Genomic DNA, 17,459 nt, shown 5'->3' with positions numbered 1-17,459 from the left:
TCACTGTATATACACAAGAGGTTAATGTAAATACACTACAACTAAGTCACCACTAGAGGGAACACCAGAGATGTCATGACATGCAGACATACAACCAATGGGTCATTAGAACAGGGCACAACCAATGTGTAATCAGGACACCCAGAAGTGGCATTGCCACAAGGGGGCACTACATTGTACATTGAAGAATGCTACTCAGAAGATGATTTAATCATTGGACATAGCGAGCACAATAACAAATCCGAACCACAAAGAGATGATTTGTACATTGAAGAATACTACTCAGATACGGTTGAGTTCTTCGGATTTGAGGATCATTGCATCAGCAACACAGTTGTAAAGCTCAATACGACTTTACTCATGGTAGACGAATCCAATACCATGATGCCATGGCAGCTCGTCGATGCATGAGATGACAGCAATCTGTCAAATACCCAAGAAAAAGACGAAGCCCACAGAGAGCGGCCTGACACCAAACCAGTGGTCCACGCACCATGAAGAGTGGTCCATGTACCACAAAGAGTCCCTGACTCCACACAGAGAGTGGTCCATGCACCACGAAGAGTCCCTGACACCACACAGAGAGTGGTGAAAGGCTCCACAGTGAGACTACTGCACGACTCCGTAGAGAGCGCACAGATCGACTCTACAGCGAGACCACTGCGCGTACTCCACACAGGGAACGATGCAAGACTCCACAGAGAGAGCGATACACGCCTCCACAGAGAGCTCATTGACAGACTCCACAATGGAAGCAACTCAAGACTCCATAATGCAGTCCATGCATGAACAAGACCATGAAGGTCTATCCACCTTATCTGAGCAACCAGCAGCAGACGATGCAACCAAGCTCACGTGAGCAACAAAAAGACTATGACAGTCTACCCAGGTAATTTCAACCACCAGAACCAGACTATGAAAGTCTATCCTGCTCATTTAATCAATAAGAAGACACTGAAGGTCTACCCACTGTATGTGAGACAAGTGACGAAGGCATCACAATTCCCATACAAGATGTGCAACATCACAGCGAGACTGACAGATCTGAGCTCGTGCATACAGAGGAACTCAACAATCAAAGTGAACCTACTTGTGAGACCACATCAATTAAAGCCTCATCCACTCGAGCCTCTCCACAAGAAAATGAAATCTTGAAGATTTTGACTCCAGACGAGGAGCATCAAGAAACCAAAAATGATTCAAGTGAACCAGAAATGACTCCAGAAAAGGAGCACCAAGGAATCAAAGAGGAATCACATCAACCACAAAGGAGTGATGTCACCAAGATCAATGCCACATCAGGTCATTCTCAGAATCCTCAAGAAGAAACGCTCAATGAAGCATCAGATACCACAAAGGACACTCACACAAGTAACTTTGAGAATGACTCGAATTATCCACACGGAACGGTCATTGAGCGCAACAAGCCCAACAATAAATACTACAAGAACAACAACAAAAACAACGACAAGAAGCATAACAAAGGCAACAACAAGCATGACAAACACAACAAAAACAACAACATTAGAACAAAGACTTGTACGACATGGTACAACTCTGCACATGAAGGACAATGTGGCAGCACAGCTCAAGACAATGGCAAGAGTGCAGACATATCATGGCGTGACTCCGAATCTCACCGATTCACATTTGCTCCACTACAAACAAGCAAACCAGCTTTCAGGAAAGATGACATACAGAATCGCTACTGCAAGCATAAAAAAACACAGAGTCCAAATCAGACAATGAAGTGAATCAACCATGCGAACACCTCATGATCACAGGAACACTGACGGCGTTCACAAGAAAATGACAGCATTAACATCACCACTTCAATAACAAAACAAGCAAGCCACTCGACCGTATCAATTCCTAAAGTTTGGACTCATAAATGTTAATTGGTATTGTATAATCATCAATATCATCACAACTTGTACATGTCATCATTTATCTACCTGTTTTGTACAATTTTCTTTAACAAAGTACAGAAAATATGTAACATGAGGAAAGGGGGGATGTAGTGATATGCATCACTGTATATACACACGGGGTTAATGTAAATACACAACAACTAAGCAACCACTAGAGGGAATACCAGAGATGTCATGACATGCAGACATACAACCAATGGGTCATTAGAGCAGGACACAACCAATGGGTAATCAGGACACCCAGAGGTGGCATTACCACAAAGGGGCACTACATGACCCATATAAAAGGACAGGGCACGCAGGCGCTGCCTCTTCCACAGACAGACATCTAGAGAGTTAGACAGGGTTGATCAGCAGCATCACATCCCAGCAAGTGGCTTAGAGCAAGCTGGTACAGTTAGACTGAATTACTACAGTTAGATTAGCAGAGAGTCAAACTCATTTGAGAACTGTGTTAATAGTTCAATAAACACGTTGAACTCATTTCAGAGTCTGGAGCATCCTCTGGTTAAGACTGCATCAAGTAGCAGCCTGTGTCATCCGAAGCAGCATAACACAACAGCTGTGCGTTTTGGTTAAAAGTACAATCTTGCAATTAATGCAAATGGAAAACAAAAAATGCTGATGTCATATTCTTTCTGTGATTCTCCCAATTGACTGCTGGAACTATGGCAGAAGATTGGCGGAAACAGCCTTTACATGTGCATCCGGGATTTATGCCGATCTTTTCCCGATCTTCTCTCAATCCTGGGAAATCCTCAGTGAGGATGTTTTGGAAATGCACTGTTGACGATCGCAGCTGAAAGCAGAACCAATTCAATGTGTTGGGTGTGACGGGAGTGTGGAGGTGAAAATGCTCCGATGTGCTGTCTGTTCTGTACAGACCGAATTGGAATTCTAAGGCAGCTGACAGAAGGTGTAAACGGTATGTAGCTTGGGGTTCCTACACCGGGTATACATTGCATTTCCGTTTCCACTCAGCAAAGGAAGTAAAGTTACATGGTACTGGATAGTACCAAAGCAGAACATAGTGCACGCTTGCTCCAATATCTGAAATGCATTCACATTTACCCTCCGTATGTCAAATCTTATTATCTCACATGCATAATTATTCAATTTCAGCTACCACTTCTCGACCCACTGGTCGAGTTTGTGAAAAATCATGTAATGTTTGCATTTAAATTCCACTTTTGCTATTCCTCCAAGTTTAGTAATATCTGTTAATTTGGAAATAATTGGACAAAATTATTAATTTAATCATTTCTAAAAAGGAGTAAACTGCAGCAAGCCCAACACAGAGACATGTGACATGCGATGAGCAACCAAACAGGTACCATCCATTTAAATGCGTCATGATCTATCTCACTGAATTGATAGTTCCATTGACTTATTATGAGGGACAGGGTCAAAGGCCTTCCAGAAATCCCATTGGTGAACATTAATTCTGTCTCCGCTCATGATAATAATAATCTTTATTAGTGTCACAAGTAGGCTTACATTAACACCGCAATGAAGTTACTGTGAAATCCCCTCGTCGCCACATTCCAGCGCCTGTTCAGATACACAGAGGGAGAATTCAGAATGTCCAAATTACCTAATAGCGTGTCTTTCGGGACTTGTGGGAGGAAAGCAGAGCATCCGGAGGAAACCCACACAGACACAGGGAGAAGGAACAGACTCCACACAGAGAGTGGAGCACTCTGTTCACCCAGAACAAAACATAAATTGTCATATCAGAACATTTCAGAATAAGGCCGCAAGCAGAACAACCACTGTTAATGACTGGGATGTGCAGTTGCAGCAACACCAAAAACAGGTGGTTTATTTCCCAGATGTTTGTGGGACATTGCTGTATTTTTTCCAGTATTGAAACATAACGAAATTTGAAAAGTAACCCCTTGCTGTAAAATACTTTGGGATGTTCTGAGCCAGTAATAAGCTCTAAAAGACGCAACGCTTTCACAATTCATAGTTCAAGAAAAAATGAATGATCACAGATGCTGTGGGAGTCAGAGTTTTTCATTCATTGCGAAAACTTGCACGAGAACAAATTGGACACATGCAATAGAACTTGAGAGAGAACAAGTACTGACGTACAGGACATCTGCCGAAAGAGAACAGCATTGGTTACCTCAGTGTGAAAAAGAAACATTGCCATTGCCTCTGCCTCGCTCGCAAAATGATTTTACAACCCAACAAACAAGGAGACTTGCTGTCAATATAGAATTGGTCATAAGCGCCACTTTCCAACTCAATCCAGTCATTTGACAAATGAACCGACTATATGAAGTCGCTCAAGCAGGGGGAGCATGGTGTCCCACGTGATAGGGGCGACAATGTGTCTTCGTACTCTGAATAATTCACCCAGCTCAAGGCACTTTAGGGTCCAATTCTAGTCTCGACCCCGGTGCATATTAAGCGTGTGTGGGGCGGAGTTATAATTCCAAGCAAGATCTTTCGGCTACCGGCGCAGAAAGGCGACCCCCTACACGACCTGACATTATCTTGTCCCAAACCCACAGTACAAACTGTATCTTGGAGAATCAGAGGTAAACTTTAACCTGTCAGTCATAGCTCAATGGTCGTACATTCACACTTAAGAGTTACAGGAGGTCGGTTCAATCCCCGTTCAAGGAATTTCAGTGCATCATCTAGGTTGCCATTCCTAATAATAGATTTAAAATGAGATGTTAAATAAAGGTCACCTTTCCCCTCCAGCCCAAATTAATAAAACATCATTTTGAAGGGAGAAATCGCGGTCAGATCGCGACGTGGCGTTTGCTACACAATATTTACAGTTCGATCTTAGTTGGGAACCCCAACTGGCTATTTATTAATTCACAAGCTGCTTTATCCACTTACAGGAACCATGAAAACGACTATGTCTGAAAATTATCTCCGTCAACACCCCAGACTTGAACAACTGTGTATTACACGAACTGAACTAAGCGGAATTCAGGTTGGACTTCAAGAGAAGTCGAGGCGATTTATTCAGCTGCTCTTTCGATGTGGGATCTGGCGGAAATTTAGACAGAACTGAGTACGGAAGGTCATTCCATACAATAATGTGCAATTCCTGAATGACATTCATTGCGCCAAATACGTGAAGTACAGAGGTACACAGCTCGGTGCACTTCCCATTTAACCCAGCATTTCTTCATTTCCAATTGTGTCTCACATCAGCTTGGCTATGCACAAGAACCCGTCCTAACCCATCTCTCTGAAACACCATTAATAGGCATTTGTGCAAAATGAGCCTTTAAAATAAATAAAAACAAAATTTTAAACCTGAGAAGTTAGTTCTGTTTCCTTGTAAATTATTCCATTACCTAATCAGGGGACTGATGACATCAGGAATTATTTTTATATGAAAGCCACCAGAGTGAGAAACATACTGGGTCAGTTATTGCAATTAAAATAGTTTGGCGTTATTACAGACTGGCGAAAATCAGATAGAGTCCTCCATAATGACCAGGGGACCTTGGGGTCTTTCTCAAATGGTGGAGATGAAGTTAGGGATCAGAGTAACTCAATTTCTCACTGGGAGAGGCTTGACTGGACTGACTGTTCTGGTCTCATTTCTAGGGATTAAGTTCAGAAAATTAAATTAACCCCATCACCACGCCCCTCCCCTAAATCATTGCTGTTTTTTCAGCAATTTCAGTTCGCGGCGTTTTTTTCTCTCATTGGTCACCAGTTGCCCTCTTGCGATACTAACCTGGTCGCTTATAGTTCTGGCGAGATTTTGACAGGTTAAAACTGGGGCGCAAGTTTACTGTTATGGAGCATTTCTGCTCAGTGGCAGGTACGCGAGTGGAAGCAAAGAGAGTTAGAGATCACTGAGGGAAGAGCGAGACATCTTGAAGTGAGTTCTCCGTCTTCTTTATGAATGTTTAATTTAGAATGATCCGCTGTTTCGCTTTTCTCTTTTACGCTGATCTAGTCCCCGATGCTCATTCGGCGTCGCTTTTGTGCCGTGATTACTGTGTAAGTGGGATCTGGATTCCCGCGAGTACCGAAACTCGGTGGAATAACACAGTCCCCCAAAAATGATATGTAGCACAGCAACAGAATTGATTATTTTATTTGCAGCGTAGAAAATGGAAGTAAAATGCGGTTTATTGTTAATGTTGTCCCGTGCATATAAAATATTACGATAGAAATGAGTGTAAAATTGTTGGTCCTGCCATGATGGTATATTATTAGTAGTGTAAAAATTAGGAAAACAATTTTGTTCTGTTTAGAATTGTTGTTATTATCATCAAACAATAAGCACACTTCGTTCATTGCTGGTTTACTAATGATCAAATCTATTTTTTAAAAAAAGAACTGTAAGCTTAGGGTATGCGAGAAGATGGAATTCGCTTCTTTTTATCCACCGATTGCAAAATAAAATGGAAAATTGTGAGACTTGGCTTCCCCCATATTGGAGTGTGGGTTGTGACAGGAAATTTCGCTTCTTAAGTTGAGATGCATAAACTTTTTTTGGAAGTATTTTTATTCCAAATTTAACATTTTCACAATTTACAACAGTAACAAAACCCACCCACCAGACACACCTATCTCTTCCCCTCCATTCCCCACCGCTCCCTCAGCAGTCAACAGTGATCAACTCTCCAAAATGAACAAACCCAAAATATTGTAGAACCCATCACTCGGCCCCTCAGAGCAAATGTCACCTTCTCCAGGGCTAGAAGCTCCCGCGGGTCCCTCCGCCACGTCAGGGTGGAGAAGCTGACCTCCACCCAACAAGACCCACTGGCGTAAAATCAGCAAAGCCAAGACTAAACCCGTCTGCAACTCCAGCCCGTCTGACACACCGAATATGGCTTCCAGGGGTCCGGGCTCCACATCAACATGCAGAACTCCCGAAATGGTGCTGAAGACTGCCCTCCAAAATTGTTCCATCTTTGGGCAGGACCAAAATATATGAACATGGTTTGCTGGGCCCCTCCCACATCGCTCACAGACATCCTCCACCCCCTCAAACAGCTGGCTCATCCTTGCCTATGTCAAGTGCACCCTGTACGCTACCTTCAGCTGTATCAGCCCCAGCCTTGCGCATAAAGTTCACCCTCTGCAGCAGCTCACACCACGTCCCTCCTCAAACGCTACCCCCAGTTCTTCATCCCACTTATCCTTGTTGCTAACTTTTGGTTGGTTCTTAATTTGGTTCTATTTAATCACTTTTGCTCAAGAGTCACCAGGTATCTTTCGACACCGCCACAAGGTTCAGAACCGAATACTGATCAATGACTCGATACACCAGTTAGTAAGTTCTAAAGCAATGCTCATTTATTTACACACAGTGAAATCTACTCATGCATAAACTCTACAAACTAAACTACCACTATTACTAAGGCCTATACTTAGCTTCGGGCACCCACTCAGTCAGAGGAACAATGGTCGTTGCTTGGTTCTGAGGCTGCTGGGTTGAGCTGTTTACAGGGTAGCAACTAGGAGCATCTATCTCGTAGCGTGCGTTGACTTGGAACTTACTTGGTCTGCTGCAGCTGCTAGGCTGGTCTCTCTGTTCACTGAGAGCCAAAGCCAAAGGGGGGCGTTCTCCCTTGGGAAATACCTTTTATACTCAAAAGGGCTTCGCGCTCTTTTGGGTGGGCCTTGAACTTGGCCTCAACTAATTGGGTCTTTCCCAATCATCGGTATCGATTTTCCTCCAATAGAGGGGTGGTTCCCTGATCGCTGGGCGTGTCCTGGTGACTGTCAGTCAGCTTTGTCTTAGCTTCTTCTGGTGCTGGGGAGTCTGTCCTAACATTGAGTATCTAAATGTTTCCCTTTTGTCCCCGGAGATGGCTCATTAGTATGCAAATCGTTTGGAAGTTTCTGTCCTGTCTGATTGTTTAAGGTTCTAATCAACAGACAGAGCTTGCACCTGCTTGTTCCTCGCATTGTCCAATTTTCCCTGCAGTCATTGCAAGTGTCCATTTTGTAATCGAGACGTGGCCATCCCAGATGGCTACACCCTTAACCCCTTCCATAGATACCTTACCCCTCCAAATAATAATTACCGTAAATCACCGAGATGACACCCCCTCTCCAATACCCCCCACCCCCCAGTACCACCTCCAGCAATGAGGCAGACACTATCGGGAAGGTCGCCAGACCTTCCTTGCATAGCCCCGTACCTGCATGTCCCGGAAACGTCCCCTCCCCAACCCAAATTTCTCATTCAGCTCCTCCAAGCTCACAAACCGCCCTCCCAGAAACAGATCTTTAACGTTCCTGATCCCCCTCTCTTCCCATCCCTGGATCCCCGCATTCATCCTCCCCGGCACAAACCTGTGTTTCCCCTGATCGGCACCTGCCCCTGATCCAGCTGCCAACCTAAAATGCTGCCAAAACTGCCTCCAAATCCTCAGTGTGGCCACCACCACTGGAGTGGCCAAATACTTCCCAGCGTCGGCAACACTGACCCCGTATATGAACCCTCCTCCACCCTCACCCACAAAGTCCCTACCTCCCTATTCCATCCCTGAATCTTTTCTGCATTCGCCACCCAGTAATATTACATCAAATCTGGGAGACCTAACTGCTCCCCCCCCTCCCCCCCCCCATTGCCAACCCCTCTGTGGTACCACCTTCCTTATCCTGGCCACCTTGCCCACGCAGACAGAGGAAGAGATCAGCCTATCCACCAGCTTGAAAAACACCTTCGGCAAAAAGACGACAGGTATCGAAACAGAAACACAAATAGTGGTAAAATATTAATCTGCACTACCTGTACCCTGCCCACCAATGGCAGAGGAAGATTCTCCCATCTCAACAAACCAGCCTTCACCCTATTAAGGCACATTAATAGATTATAATTGGATCCATAGCTCTATCCAGCTCGATTACCGGTACTCGAATACCAACTGAAATCGACGAGGTTTGTGGACAGATTATGAAGTTGGATCACTATCTGTGATTGCACTAGTCAAGATCCTGGTTTATGGAAAGTGCCATTAAGTAGGTGGGATTTGCATTGTCCGACATTCCAGCCCATGAACATACTGTCTGCAAAACCAAAAGATTTGGCCATTCCCTTTTGAAAAACATTTGAATTATTTACAGAACAGAGAACAACAAGAACTAAAGTGATCGCTTGAACCCTCCCAAATGGGTGGGTTTGAGTCAGGACAGAAATTAAAATTTAACAAATGGGGAAGCGGCATAAAGCGGCCCACATTGGGTTTAAATGGAGGCGCCCGTCAAATCCACACTCAAGGGGTGGATCGCAAATAAAGCTGCTACAGAGACTGCTGCCTTCATTTCATTTTAGGAATGTTCATATTTAAGTAATTCTAGCTGGATTTCCTGGGCCGAGGGAAACCTATGAGCAGATAAAAGACGAGAATCACAAAATCATAGGAAGGATACTCACAAAAAAAACATTTAGTTCATCCGGTCTGTGCCAGCTCTCTGCAGGAGCAATTCACCTCGTGCCAATCTGGCCCTTTCCCCTCAGCTTGGCATGCTTTCCCTTTCAAATTTGGTCCAATTCTCCTTTGGAAGGCACGATTAAAGTTACCTCCACCGCACTCTCAGGGAATGCACTTCATATCCTAACCAGGAAAGGGGCAGGTCCATAGCTTTACAGCACTGCTTGTGCTTTACAGCACTGCTTGTGGGCCAAGAGGAACAGGAGTGTTCCCTTCTTATAGAGTTTAATAAATTGCACTTTAATACGTTGTACCTACTAAGACAGGGCACGACTTGACTCGCATACAACGGCTCTTGCTTTCCGGTCCGGCGTTGGGCGCAGGTTGACACTCTATCCCTCTTCTCTCCCTGTAATCTCTGCTTCCCTCTGGACAGCAAGCACTGCAAACGAACATCAATTGCAAACATGCAGCGCATCTTGCTCAGTGAAATATTCTGTTTATTAATTCACCCCAAGCCACAACCCGCAAGGTAATCAATTATGTTATTGCATTATAATTGCCCTAAATGAGGGGAGGTTCATTCTTAATTGATTTAAGGAGTTCGTGATCAATCAGTGATTGGTCTATGTGTGCATGATAAGCTTCCAATTGGTTTCATGTCGGTGATGCTCATTTACTGATGTAATATCCCATTGTCCCCTGACTGGTCCTCTCGGGTGCCAATTACCTGTGAGACCATCCCTCTCATTAAAGATTGATTGTGTTATTTCTTGCAAAGACAAGAGCATGTTTTGATATCTCCCTTGCCCACTTGTTCAGCATGGTGGACAGGTCATGCTTCTATGATTCATATCTTGAGCTTATCCTCTCAAAACCTAATTTAATTAGTATTAAATCGGACCCCGATCAGTGACTCTGTTTTGGACTGGTTATTTGAAGTTGTTGTTACTTTTCTCTGCTGGAATGAGTTACTTCACTTTTAAAACAAAGAATAGAGCGGTAAAGTAGATTATGAGCTTAAAACTAATAAAGAATTTCACAAAGTACGAATACAGTATTATGTATAGAATATGAGTGAGAATAATTTTCATGTCTGCTTCTACTTGAGATAACACAGCATGCAATGTCTGGAAACATGGATTCATTCAAATCTAATTGATCTGTTGATTTCATTAAAACGGGCGCTTATTAATGTGTTTTTGCAGAGATAACTGCTTTGCAATAGTATTTTATTTGTATCTGCCAGTGCTTGGTGTAAGACAATTAAACTTACAGAATAGTTTTGTAAACTTACAAAGTTACAGAAGTTACACAAAGTCCATATAAACCACACCTCAATGTTTGCAATGATTGGTCTGCTAAACATTACAGTACATTCAACTAACATATATTAAAATTTAAAAGAACTAAAGAGTTATAAAAGCTAATGACAGAACTTAATTCTATTTTAAAAAAAAAAAAATTTTTATTAAACTTTTCACAAAATATCAACAACAAAATGTAAAAGGAACCCAATAGAATTAAATACCAAACAAAATAAAACAACCCAGTGCCCCCCTCCCCCCTATACATAAATAATAAATTATCACCCGCTGGAACACATAGCAAATAGAAACACCCCCTCAGATCCCCCAGTATAGACAAACAAAAATAAAATAGAACCCCCCCCCCCCTTCCCCCCGGACTGCTGCTGCTGACCATTGTCTACCGTTCTGCCAAGAAGTCTAAGAACGGTGGCCACCGCCTGAAAAACCCTTGCACCGTTCCCCTTAAGGCAAATTTCACCCTCTCCAATTTAATAAACCCTGCCATATCGTTGATCCAGGATTCTACGCTTGGGGGCCTCGCATCTTTCCACTGAAGAAGAATCCTTCGCCGGGCTACCAGGAACGCAAAGGCCACAATACCGGCCTCTTTCGCCTCCTGCACTCCCGGCTCCTCTGCAACCCTAAATATTGCGAGCCCCCAGCCCGGTTTGACCCTGGATCCCACCACACTCGACACCGTCCTCACTATGCCCTTCCAAAATTCCTCCAGCGCTGGGCATGCCCAGAACATATGGGTGTGGTTTGCTGGGCTCCCTGAGCACCTAACACACCTGTCCTCACCCCCAAAAAAACGGCTCATCCTTGTCCCGGTCATGTGTGCCCTGTGCAGCACCTTAAACTGCATGAGGCTGAGCCTCATGCATGAAGAGGAAGAGTTCACCCTCTCTAGGGCATCTGCCCACGTTCCCTCCTCGATCTCCTCCCCCAACTCCTCCTCTTACCTTTCAGCTCCTCCACCGAAGCCTCCTCCTCCTCCTGCATCACCTGGTATGTTGCCGAAATTTTCCTCTCTCCAACCCACACCCCCGAAAGCACCCTGTCCTGTACCATGCATGGTGGCAGCAGCGGGAATTCCACCACTTGCCGCCTGGCAAACGCCCTTACCTGTAGATACCTAAAGGTGTTTCCCGGGGGAGCCCGTACTTCTCCTCCAGCTCACCCAGGCTCACGAACTTCCCGTCCACAAACAGTTCCCCCAACCTTCTTATCCTGCCTTGTGCCACCCTGAAAACCCTCCATCTATCCCCCTGGGACAAACCGGTGGTTCCCCCATATCGGGGTCCACATCGAGGCCCCCACTTCCCCCCCTGTGCCGCCTCCACTGCCCCCAGATTTTGAGGGTAGCCGCTACCACCGGGCTCGTGGTATACCTCATTGGAGGGAGCGGCAGCGGCGCGGTTGCCAGCGCCTCCAGACTCGTACCCTCACAAGACGCCGTCTCCAGCCTCTTCCATGCCACCCCCTAACCCTCCATCACCCACTTGCGCACCATCGCCACATTGGTGGCCCAGTAGAACCCGCAGAGGTTGGGCAGCGCCAGCCCCCCCATCCCTACTCCGCTCCAGGAACACCCTTCTCACCCTCGGAGTCCCTCGCGCCCACACAAACACTCCTGTTATGCTCCTGTTGACCCGCCTAAAGAAGGCCTTCGGGATAAGAATTGGGAGGCACTGGAACAGGAACAAAAAACACTGGAACAGGAACCGTCATCTTGACTGACTGCACCCTACCCACCAGGGACAGCAGCAACACGTCCCACCTCTTAAACTCCTCCTCCATTTGCTCCACCAGCCTTGTGAAATTAAGTCTATGCAGGGCCCCCCAGCTCCTAGCCACCTGGACCCCAAATACCTGAAACTCCTCTCCGCCCTTTTTAGTGGGAGCTCGCCAATCCCCCTCTCCTGGTCCCCTGAGTGAACCACGAACAAATCGCTCTTCCCCATGTTGAGCTTGTACCCTGAGAAATCCCCGAACTCCCTGAGGATCCTCATTACCTCCGGCATTCCCCCCACTGGGCCCGCCACATATAGCAGCAAGTCGTCCGCATAGAGCGACACCCTATGCTCCTCGTCACCTCGCACCAGCCCCCTCCAGTTCCTCGACTCCCTCAGTGCCATAGTCAGGGGTTCAATCGCCAGTGCGAAGAGCAGGGGGGACAGGGGACACCCCTGCCTCGTCCCTCGATGCAACCGAAAGTACTCAGACCTCCTCCTGTTCACTCTCTTGTTCACACTCATCATCAGGACCTCGTACAACAGCCTTACCCACCTGACGAACCCCTCCCCAAACCTGAACCTTTTCAGCACCTCCCACAAGTACACCCACTCTACCCTATCGAAGGCCTTCTCAGCGTCCATCGCCGCCACCATCTCCACCTCCCCCTCCCTCGCTGGCATCATAATAACGTTCAGGAGCCTCTGCACATTCACGTTCACCTGCCTTCCCTTCACGAATCCCGTCTGGTCATCGTGGATGACCTGCGGCACCCAATCCTCACTTCTCATGGCTAAGACCTTCGCCAGCACCTTGGCATCTACGTTTAGCAACAAAATCGGCCTGTAAGACCCACACTGCAGGGGATCCTTGTCCCGCTTCAGGATCAAGGAGGTCAATGCCCGGGACTTCGTCGGAGGCAATGCCCCCCCCCTTGCCTCATTGAAGGTCCTAACCAGCAACGGGCCCAACAGGTCCACATATCTCTTGTAAAATCGTGGCCCCTAATCCCGCCACCAGTCCCTCCTCCACCTTCGGGAACCTCAGTTGGTTCAGGAAGTGGCCCATCCCTCCCTCCTCCAGTAGGGGTTCAGACCGATACAGTTCCTCATAAAAGTCCCTGAAGATCCCATTGATGGCAACCCCACTCCGCACCACACTTGCTCCTCCATCCTTAACTCCCCCGATCTGCCTAGCTGCGTCCCGCTTCCGAAGCTGATGCGCCAGCCTTTTCCCCATACTCGTAAATCGCCCCCTGGGCCTTCCTCCACTGCACCTCCGCCTTCCTGGTGGTCAACAGGTTGAATTCGGCCTGGAGGCTACGCCTCTCCCTCAACAGTCCCTCCTCCGGCACCACCGCATACCTCCTGTCTACCCTCACCATCTCCCCCACCAGTCTCTCCCTCTCCCTCTGCTCTCTCCTCTCCTTGTGGGCCCTAATGGAGATCAGCTCTCCCCTAACCAATGCCTTCAGCGCCTCCCAGACCATCCCCACTCGGACCTCCCCGTTATCGTTGGCCTCCAGGTATCTCTCTATGCATCCTCGGACCCGCTCGCTCACCTCCTCGTCCGCCAACAGCCCCACCTCCAAGCGCCACAATGGGCGCTGGTCCCTCTCCTCCCCCAACTCTAGGTCTACCCAATGCGGGGCGTGATCCGAAATGGCTATCGCCGAGTACTCGGTATCCTCTACTCTCGCTATCAACGCCCTGCTCATAACAAAAAAGTCAATCCGGGAATAGGCCTTATGAACGTGCGAAAAGAATGAAAATTCCCTCGCCCCCGGCCTTGCAAATCTCCAAGGGTCCACCCCTCCCATCTGGTCCATAAACCCCCTCAGCACTTTAGCCGCCACCGGCCTCCTACCCGTCCTAGACCAGGAGCGATCCAGTGCCGGATCCAACACCGTGTTAAAGTCCCTCCCTCCCCATTATCAGGCCCGCCACTTCCAAGTCCGGGATCCGACCCAACATGCGCCACATAAAACCCGCATCGTCCCAGTTCGGGGCGTGCACGTTGACCAGCACCACCCTTTCCCCTTGCAGCTTACCACTTACCATTACGTACCTACCGCCATTGTCTGTCACAATGCTCGACACCTCGAACGACACCCTCTTTCCCACCAAGATCGCCACCCCCGATAGACAAATTTGTCTATATATATGTTTCTGGAACATACCTCTTCATTCACCTGAGGAAGGAGCAGTGCTCCGAAAGCTAGTGTTTGAAACAAACCTGTTGGACTTTAACCTGGTGTTGTAAGACTTCTTACTGTGCTCACCCCAGTCCAACGCCGGCATCTCCACATCAAAGAATGATACGACAGCCTGCATTAAATGTGTGTGAGTCACCTGGGAAAGCCAGACTTGTTGGTTTCCGTCCGTAACTCCACAATTCCCCACCAATCCGCCGCCACCCCCAATGTGATCAACATCAAACCACAAATTCTCGAGCTCCCGGACTGGCTCCCCAGGAGTCCCGACAAATGCAATAAACACATTAGACGTGCTGGAGAGGGTGGGCTCTGTTTACCTCTTCAGCGTCACTGCCTGCTCAGTAGATTCGCTTTTCTCCCACTACTGCGGTGGTTCAAGGCGGCTCACCACCATGTTGCTAAGGGTGAATTCGGATGGGCGACAGATGCTGTCCTTTCCAGTGACGTTCACACCCCATGGATAAATAAAATCAAAGCTATGTGGAGTTTCAAACCACCCAGCCTGCCTTCGGCAATGCTTTAACAGGCGCTGCAGTTGGAGAAGTCAGGGTGCTCCAACAATGAGCGGTTTGTTTGCCATTTCAAAGGGCGGTTCAGAGACAATCACGGTTTAGGACAACAGTGACATAGAGGCCAGTGCAGCATAGGACAGTATGTTTCCTCTCCCACCCTAATAGACTTTGGTATCGCGACGTTATCAATTTTACCGATAACAGCTTTTAATTTCCAGGTTTCACAATGAATTGAATTGACATTCAATGAGATGTAAAGTTGATATTAGTCCCGTATCATAACAGCACAGAGTCGAAGTTTATGCTCTGGTACTTTTCCAGTGGCAATGTGAATCATTTATCATTGTCTGTCCAGAACTCCTTTGGTGTTTAATCTATCGCTGTCTCTTTCAATAGTTCTATTTCAATTCCCCGAGGTGTCAAGGACCAATGTTGTGTTCAAGTCGAATTTGGTAAATACTCTTACTTACCTGTGTATCCATTTTGAAGTGCGGTGTGTTCCCCTTTGCTCTGGTGTGGGTCTCCCAGTGATATTCTAGGATTGAAAGAACAATTAAAACGCTGTCTCCTACTTTAAAAACAATTCTGTGCTTATTCCTAGATAACAAGTTGGGAGTGGCTCTGTGGAGGTGAATCTGGTAGAAATCCACTCCTAGGGCTGAAACGAATCTGTTTGGTGATCGGCGAGCTTCCTTTTGGAATCAGCGAGGATGACCAGCTGGGCGGATAGAAGGCTCCTCACGGAGTTGGAGGAAGCGGACTATGAATTTAGTGGACACAATATAAAGATTACGATGTTTAAAGGAGCGTCTCTAGGCGTCTCCTGTTATGTCTGGGCACCTGTAAGTCCAGCGGCCTGTTACAAATATTTTCTTTGGGGTTCAAAGTGAATTCCCGGCTTATTGCTATACCTCTGCAATTTGGGCTGTACTCACTCGATTTAGAAGCTGATTTCGGTGGGTTTATCTCCACAGTCAGGTCCGGGTCTGATTCCCAGGCAGTTAATATTAGCTCCCTAATGGAGACTGATGTTCTCCCATTTGGATCGGCGACGTGGATTTCTTGGACACTGTGTAATGTTATGAGTTATTTCTGGGATTTCTAAATTGGGTTCCTTTTCAAGTGCTATGCTAGACTCAAGGCAACTAAAATATAAAACCAGAACCAAATATTTATTGGAACAGCAGTCATTGCAGTGTTGTGGAAAACATTGTATTGTGCTTGACGAAAGGGTCGGCCGAGGTCATATGCTCACGTCCCTGGAGTGAAACTTGAAGCCACAGTATTTTGACGCAGAATATGTAGCAACCCCTTGAGCCAAATTTAACACCTGTGAAATCTGCACGTACACATCTTTAAAAACCAGAGCTCCTTTTATAACTGTAATCTTTCTGTGCAGAAAACTTCTGAAGCATTTCCACAACTCTAACCAGCGCTGAGGCAGACTGTTTCTGACAGGGGTTCTCGGCATAATTGCTTCTTACTTCAAATAAAACATACCGGCAAAATTCAGGGTACACACAACAATATAATATTGAAAGAAAATCGCGCCTTACGCTCTTTTAATAGTTAAGCACCGTTGTAGTGTTGGCACTGTTGCTCACTGAACCCCTGTGTAACCGTGTACACAAGACCTATTAGAGGGGCATCCTGCAATGACAACTCTCCACTCCAGGAACTCGCCTTTTGCGGTTCAGTGGCAGAAATAGTCCGACAAGCTGGTGACTAACCGATGACTTCCAGTTCTGTCAGGTATCGTGATCTGAAATGTGTGCTCGAGGTGGCAGTGTTCAACCTCGACAGTACCTTTCAGTACACATTCAAAGCGCACACTCACTATCTCAGACCTGCAATGCAGTGGAAATGGAGTCTAACTAATTAAAGACTGATCTCCATCCATGGCTGCTCACACTGTTTCCACAGTGAGCCCAACTGCTGATTTGCAGTGGGATTCGAACAGTCCGTTCTCCATTATACCTCTCTCCTTTATTTGATTCACCGTCAAAACATTATGAACATAGAACATAACAGCAACACAAATACAGAGTGCGCTTGCGGTTCAGTTAAAAACCTACTCTGGGTGTTAGAAATAACCGTCATTATGAGATAGAAAGAAGGGGAGGCGGTGGTATTGTCACTTGACTAGTAACCCAGAGATCCAGGTAATGCTATGGGAACCTGGGTTCGAATCCCACCGCGGCAGATAATAATTCTAAAACCTAATGACGACCATGATGGCGATGAGGGGCTGGGTTAGCACAGTGGGCTAAACAGCCGGCTTGTAATGCTGAACAAGGCAGCAGCGCGGGTTCAATTCCCGTACCACCCCCCCCCCCCCCCCCAAAAGTCGCCGGAATGTGGCGACTTTTCACAGT

The 17,459-nt window shown here is 46.6% G+C and overlaps 1 protein-coding gene across 1 annotated transcript in view; it reads left to right on the top strand.

Moving 5' to 3' along the window:
- The first annotated feature begins 5,714 nt into the window (after positions 1–5,714).
- LOC140407875 (EEF1A lysine methyltransferase 3-like) overlaps positions 5,715–17,459 on the top strand; it is a 29,269-nt gene continuing 17,524 nt past the window's right edge. The window contains exons 1-2 of the mRNA XM_072495096.1: positions 5,715–5,796; positions 15,686–15,926. Coding sequence (XP_072351197.1) covers positions 15,795–15,926 — 132 coding nt within the window. The 5' untranslated portion in view covers positions 5,715–5,796; positions 15,686–15,794. The remainder of the gene's footprint in view (positions 5,797–15,685; positions 15,927–17,459) is intronic.

Source organism: Scyliorhinus torazame, chromosome 2, assembly GCF_047496885.1.
Source record: "Scyliorhinus torazame isolate Kashiwa2021f chromosome 2, sScyTor2.1, whole genome shotgun sequence".
Lineage (NCBI taxonomy): Eukaryota > Metazoa > Chordata > Chondrichthyes > Carcharhiniformes > Scyliorhinidae > Scyliorhinus > Scyliorhinus torazame.
The sequence above is the reverse complement of the archived record's forward strand: the minus strand, read 5'-3'. Positions and strand labels throughout refer to the sequence as shown.